This window comes from Mesitornis unicolor, unplaced genomic scaffold, assembly GCF_000695765.1.
Source record: "Mesitornis unicolor isolate BGI_N332 unplaced genomic scaffold, ASM69576v1 scaffold53071, whole genome shotgun sequence".
Lineage (NCBI taxonomy): Eukaryota > Metazoa > Chordata > Aves > Mesitornithiformes > Mesitornithidae > Mesitornis > Mesitornis unicolor.
The window spans coordinates 1-7,108 of NW_010165467.1; the positions used below are offsets into that span (position 1 = coordinate 1).

The window sequence follows — 7,108 nt, forward strand, 5'->3', positions numbered from 1 at the left end:
GTGGGGGCCCCAGCGCCGCTTTCCTGCGCTTTCCCTCAGCGGGGTCGAAGACTCCAGGCGGGCCCGAGAGGGCTCAGCCCGGCGCCACCGCTGCGGGTTAAGGTTAAGAGCCTGCTCGGCCTGACGGTGCTTTAGTCTAGGCCCAGAGCCAACCCGGCGGGTTCAATTAACCCAGCAGAGCCTGGTGTGCAAAAAACGCACAAAAATCTCTTCTCTGAGAGGGTTTTACAGCAGTGGAAGGCAGACTCAGTGCCTGACCTTTGCTCAGTCGCTCGCTTCCCCATGCACTAACAAATGTTGCTGATCTTTAAAACTAACTCAAGGAATAGGTAATGCTGGCTGTATTAAGAGGGGTGAGTACCCGTCAGTCTCTTCATGCATGCACTCCATCAAAAGGCTTTTTTACATCATTAATGCACCTATGAAAACATGCACTTCAGATAATGGTGATTCCCTAAAGATCTGCAGATGAGCCACTCCATGTCATCCACTGACAAGAAAGAGATGGCAGTGTATTAATTTAAGATTCTAGGATGAGAAGAATAAATTTCGTAAGGCAAGAGATAACGGAGAAACTGAGTTCATGCAAAAACGAGAGTACACAGCAGATATGCACACGGTAAACTTCATTTGAACTTGTTTACAAAATTGACAAAAATAATATCACCTTGTAAACTTATTCACATTTGTTGGAGCTCACAGAACTGGTTATACTCGCATGCTGAACAAAGATTGTCAAGCCTCATCTCACCCTGGATGACACCCAAGTGAGTTGACCCTTACAGCAGAAACAAACTGGGTACGGAACAAGATTCAAAGCTTGCATTGGAAGTTTCTCCAGCGATTTTGGGGCTGGCTCTAACACGTGACTCCTTCAAGCAAAGTGACCACCACCACGGTCAGTTTGCTACGGAGAGCTGGATGCAATCTGAGCGCGGTGATGAACTCAGGGCATCACCTCAGGGAGTGTGGTCTCCAAGGGCCATCAGTTGCATCAGAAATGTAAGCAGTGGAGAAAAAGATGGGGTTTTATGAAGTGTAATGTTATTTTTTTTTCCATTTCCTGAAATTTGTCCTATATTCAAAGGCCTCAAAAGAGCACAGACCCTGTTCCTCAACAAGCCCATTCAGGGGAAGAGAGGAGATAAGATGCACAGTATTTTTTACAGAAGCAAAACCCAGACATTTTCCAAAATGACCAGCTTTTAAGCCCTCCACCATCAAATCTACCCTTCTGAATTGCCCACTGCTTGACCTCATCAACTGCAGGAGAACAAAAGTGGAAGTAAACTGAAAATATACTTGGAAACAAGTTTTGTTAACCACTTTTTCTGGTTTCACTCTCGGACCTTGCATTTCAGAAATGGAAGCAAACAGACATCAGATTTGAGACACCCATACATTTCAATACCAGTCAGATCACAAAAGCAGTAGGTCTGAACAAGAATGACTTAAAAAAAAATAAACCAAACCTCATCAGTTGTATTCCATGGATTGAACCAACTCAGTGTGCACCTGGCGAGGAAACACCCTTTTAAAATCACAAAGGGCCTGACTCTGCTCTCAAAGGCAGGAGAGCCCCGGCCAAGGCTCCTCTTCCAGAAGCGAGATCCAGCACAAATGGGTGAACAGAGTTAACATCACTAAACCTAGAAACATTTTTGGTATTGTGTCCCCTCCTCTTTTCCCCTGACAGAAGCTCAGTACTGGGGACTGCAGAAAACAACTAGTCCCAACCATTAAAGCAATTACAATTAATAGAAATTCTCAACTGACTATACTGAACCAGGCTGCTTTAGAAAGCATTTTAACAATTAGGAATAATATATTACAAAGTTACCGAGGAAAAAAAAAAGATGAACTCTGAACTTGGTAGACGTTGAGGTACATTAACAGCAACTGGGTTATCAGTCTCCAGACCCTGGACGCAACCAGCGTTAAAAAATTCTCCAACCTGTGCAACTGAATACCAGCAACGTGCTTGGAAGACATCTCGGTACATCCCTAACAGCCAGCTGCTTTTGACAGCGTCGGACAGGATTCGGCTTCAGCGCATCGCTCCGACGGACTCTGTGTCGACGGTCACTGAGCTGGTCTGAACTGAGCTAACTTCAAAAAAAGAAATGAGTTAAGTACAAATAATTCGCAAACTGGTTTGTGCAAATTTTTTTTTATTTCCACATTTATATCACAATGTGTCCACTTAAAGGACCAAATAGCAAAGTTGCTCCCTTCTGCATCCCAAGAACACAGAAGTCTAGTTACTGTACATTCACTAAGGCTCTTTGTTTTTGCAAATTGCGTTTATGATGGATATCCATAAGGCAAACAATATCTAAAGGAATGGTAACAAGTATATTTCCAGCATACAAACAGGCTTCCTTTTTCCCTCTCACAGTACAGTTACAAACTTGTAGCACCCTCATTACATTTAGATTCTAGAAAAGGTGAGTTTTCTTTTTTTTTTTTCTTCTTTTTTTTTTTCTTTTTTCTTAGAAGTTTGCAGGAAGGGAAAAGGAGGAAAAATATTTGGCTGGTGGTGGTGGGATCAAAAATATCGTTAAACATCTAGTTTTTGCAGCATTTCTCAGAGACTGGATTTAAACTGAAACCAGACTAAAATATGTGGATGCCTATGGAATGTTGAGCTGAAGCTGGGCTCCCAGCCTGCAGTGCAACACCTGCCGTTTAAAACCCAATCTCCGTACCACATGACTTAAAAAAAAAACCAAAACAAAAAACGCAATCATGTTCAGAGATGTGATACAAATAAAACTACAGTTTTTGCACATTGTCTCTCGAATATCTCACTGCCAAATAAAACCCCAAATCAAATCAAATAAATAGATGCATATTTTGTTAAGGTAACTTCCACAATTTTCTCTGTACCTGCCTGTAATAAGATTCCGGCATTCAGAAAGTGCTGGAAATCCTCTTCACTTCTTGGGGACTAACACTTTTTTATAGCTGGCTCGCTAGAGAGTTTTGAACTCAATTTATCAACCTTCGTATGCCTTCCTTTGCAATTGTTAGTAAACTGGTAGCAGCATTTCACAAAAGGAGAATTTAAAGGAAAGAGCTGTCAAGAACCAGCTCCCTCACACCCTCTGCTTGTTGGGCCTGTTTGTCCAGGACAGGAGGCTTTCTCCATCCTTAAGTGGCATAGCGTCTGCCCTTTTTGCTAACTGCAGATGTCAAAAGCCATTTTTTAGCAAACCTGTACTCAGTCTAGGCAGACGTAAGGCAGGATGTTCAATCTACCATCATCCCCGTGTGGATCTAACGATATGCACTGTGTCCAATCATACCAGTTACCCTGTGTGTCATAACAACCGTTCACACCCGGCCACTGCTGTTCACATATTCTGTCGAGGTCATCGCTTGTGACCTCCCTCGTGACCCCGGGCAAGTCTGTAGGTTTGCTGTGAGGAGCTAGAACGTGAGTCTTTCTAGCCTCTTTTCTAGTGCTTTCCTCCTGCTTTAAATACTCAGACATGAAGTAGTGAGCTCCTGGAGTCTGTACTCCTGATGAAGACAGCAAGCTACTCTGTCTGTTTAAATAGGACTGAATTATTTCATTTCTGGATAACTCTTTCCAGTTCGTTTGTTCAAAAGGGCTTTGCAGGTTGGGTTTTTGCTCCTGCTTTTCCGTTTCTGTCCTGTGCTGTTCAGTAAGCGCAGGGAGTTCTACCTGCAAAGGATCTTTCGGTGTTAAAGGTTTTATCTGTCCTGTCATGGGATCAAAAGTGAGTTTTCTCTCTTTTAACCTCACAGGTTTCACACCCCCTTCTGTCACGTGCCCATCCAAGTTGACTGTATAGTCTCTGGGTCGGTACCTTTTTTTCTTTTTACTATCGGAACCTGAAGCAGCATCATCACTGTCCATTTTTGAAGCGTCCTGTGAAAAGCCCATGTGCGACGTGAGAGATTCCCCCGGGTGGGAGCTGGTTTTGCAGCTGGCAGACGTGTGCTGTTGAAGTGTCCCTGCCGTGTGCCTGTGCTGGCTTTCAGAAGGTACCGGCTGCTCCTGCCAGAGCTGAGACACCTCAGCTACCGACTGCTGAGAGAAGTCCAGTCTTTTCGCTGGCATGGGAGGTGTGGATGGTTGCAACAAGGATGGCGGCGGTGACGGCACCTGTGCAGTGTCTAAGAACTGAGACCTTTGAGATGGACTAGGCATCGAATCCTTTGGTGAGTACGTAGTATGCTGCCGAGCAAAAGTATCGTGCCTAACACTTCTAGGGCTAAAGGAGGAACAGCGAGGACTCTTAGGTTGGTGCGATCCTGTGGTTTCTTCCGATTTATCATGCTGCTGAAGCACTGCAGTCTTTAATAACGAGGAAGTGCTTGAAGGTTTTACAAGTCCTGGAGAACTGGTGTGAGGTTTTACAGCATTTACTGGGATCTTATTGTGTTTATCATTTTCACTGAGTTCTGTCCTGCTGCTTTCAGGCCCTGCGTGTAGATTTAAGTCTACAGGACTAGGAAAATTTTCAGGACTACCTCCAATTCCATTTGTTGGAGGGGGTGAAGAGTTCTGTAATACTTCATGACTAGCTTTGGAGACTTTTGGGAGAGAAGGGCCCCCCTGATGCCCATCCCTGTGTTCACCTTTCTTTTTCCGGTTTCCCAATTTCTCTGTTTTGGGAGAATTTAGTTTCTGTATATCATTCCTGAAAAAAACGCTGATGGGCTTTGACCCAGTCACAGCAGGAAGTTGCGCTTCTGGTTTGCAGTTGTGAGCACCACCGTTTGCTGATCCGGGTGGATTCGGCAGCCCCCTTGGCACTGGTTCATTCTGGGTTACAGGTTCTATCAACTTTTGCCAATTCCTCAACAATTTCTTGGCACGTTTGGCAAGTTCCTCATTGGATGTCTTCTTCCTCACCTCATTGATAAGCCTCCCGAGTCTCGTTTCCTATAAAGCAAGAAAAGCTGTTTTACAAACAAGTATCATTCTCAGCAAAAGTCTTAAGGTACATTTCTGCTTTGTCAGGCTTACCCTGAGAAATACCTAAAGAACACTAAAGATTTAAGTGCTGAATTAATCTTTTTGGAAAGGATTAGTCCAGTTGGTCCAGTGCTCAGTCACGCAACATGAAACCTGCTAAAGGTTTCAAGTCTCTCTGTCTTTATTCCCTGGCTAAAGCACCAGAGCCATCAGCTGCGAAAAGCATCAGAAAGGAATCCTTTAATCAGCAAAAATCTTGAGAATAAAGGTGCAAGCTCAGATGTGAGGGGAAATGCAACACCCAAGGCAGAAAAAGAGCAAGGTGATTACCACAGTGAGCCTACAAGACCTGCAGAAAGAGGCAAGCAAAAAAAAAAATCCAGAATCTTTGGCTGTTACAACGTTTTTCACCAAAAAATGTAGTTTCACAAGCCTGACTAGCCAGGGTACAACTTAGGTCCTACCTTCTTCCTCCACCTCTTCTCTCCCTTCACTCCCCTGTATCTTGAAACGGTATGAAAGACCAACTTTAACAAGCATTCCTAGGGAGTCCCAAAGCAGTTTCATAAGCAGAAGGAAGTATCTGATTGTTCCCAGAGCACATTTGAAAACAAAGAATGGTTCCACAAGTCAGATTACCTAGGAAAAGCACTTCAAAGGAAAACATAGACTAGACTGGGAGAGAAATACGCAACATTTTGCGACACATCTGTTGAAATACCGCTGGAGTTATAGTTAAAAGCAAGTGATATCAATAATTTCAATATAAAGATTGAAGACAGTTTATAATTTGGCCATGAAAATGTTTTTGGCTCTAGGAATGGCCAGTGAGGCTGCAGCTGCCACCCCATCTGATACTTCAGCCTTTAACACATCTCATCTCACCAACCAGATCAGGCACTGAAACCTGCTTAACAAAATTTAAGATTAATTTTATAGACAGAGTAATTACATCCCTCTTTCAGATTCTTTGGTGCTTGGTCATCAAACATCAGAAAAGGTGACCAATGCTTCAATGAGGAGAGTGATGCTGCTGAATGCAACAGCATTCATCAGGAGCAAGTCATGATTAATTTAGTGCCCTACACAAACAGGAACTGTGCTGCGCAGAATACTGATCTGCCCCCAGAAAGGATCGCTGTGTACGCACCGAGATGGCAGAAACAGCATGAGGGGGACAAAATAATATCTTAATTGTGAATCCTTTGCAATCAATCTATTGTTTCAAAAAAAGCTCTTATGGAAATTAGATGGGCAGAGAAAGTCCTTTCATACACACAAACATCCAGTAACATTCAGAGGGTGACATACCTCAAGTGCCTCTTTGGTAATGGGATATTTCTCCAGGCTGGAGATCACTTCCAGCACTGCCACCATGTTATGGATCTGCAACAAGGAAGACAAAGTCACTTCATGATTCATGCACAGGTCTAAGTTATCAAATGTAATTTAAGACCTTCCACTTTATAATTGCTGGAAGCATTAATCACAAAATTGCTATCAGACTGTCTGGCTTCAGGGAGCTGATTGTACAAAGAATAGGGACAAGGACACTTTACTGACCTAGATGGAAACTGCAGTAGCTGTAACAAACACGCTCTTATGTAAAACTAAAGGAAACATTAGCAATAAAACCAGAGGGATGTCGTAGCAAAGTCTGGAACCCACAGGCCGAGGTATCAGTTATCTGTCCTACAGCCCAACTGGAAACATAAGTGCCAAGGGGATGAAGAGCCGCAACAAGTGAAAAGCGAAATCTCGCATTTATGGAAGTCTGAAGCAGTGCTGAAAGGAATAAGTCACCATTCTACTATTGTGTTCAAAATACTAAAAATACTACTACTAGCTACCTCCTGTAGCTACACACCAAGAGTTTATCACCACGGGTTTCAACTCCTCCAAGTTTAAAACAGAAAAGCAGAGGCCACAAGCACGGTGCCCAGCAGGTGTCCTCAGCCCATCGCCAGCACAGCCCCACCAGGCGCAGGAGCAGCCACGGCTCCGACAGCCACCTTTGAAACTCAAAAGTCGTATTTCCAAATTGTATTTCCCGGTAGGTGAGAGGGTGAGAAGCAACTGCAGAAATTCCCATTACATTAACAAAGCGCACAGCAGATTTTCTGATGGGCTTCACTGCCACATTTCTGTATGCGTGAG

The 7,108-nt window shown here is 43.7% G+C and overlaps 1 protein-coding gene across 1 annotated transcript; it reads right to left on the reverse strand.

Annotated features, from left to right (window-relative positions):
- Positions 1 to 3,223: 3,223 nt before the first annotated feature.
- MED26 (mediator complex subunit 26) lies at positions 3,224 to 6,373 on the reverse strand. Its single transcript, XM_010194619.1, has 2 exons — positions 6,263 to 6,373; positions 3,224 to 4,918 (listed from the first exon to the last, which is right to left on the reverse strand). Exons 1-2 carry the CDS (start codon positions 6,371 to 6,373, stop codon positions 3,224 to 3,226), a joined length of 1,806 nt encoding a protein of 601 aa, XP_010192921.1.
- Between the last annotated feature and the right edge of the window lie 735 nt (positions 6,374 to 7,108).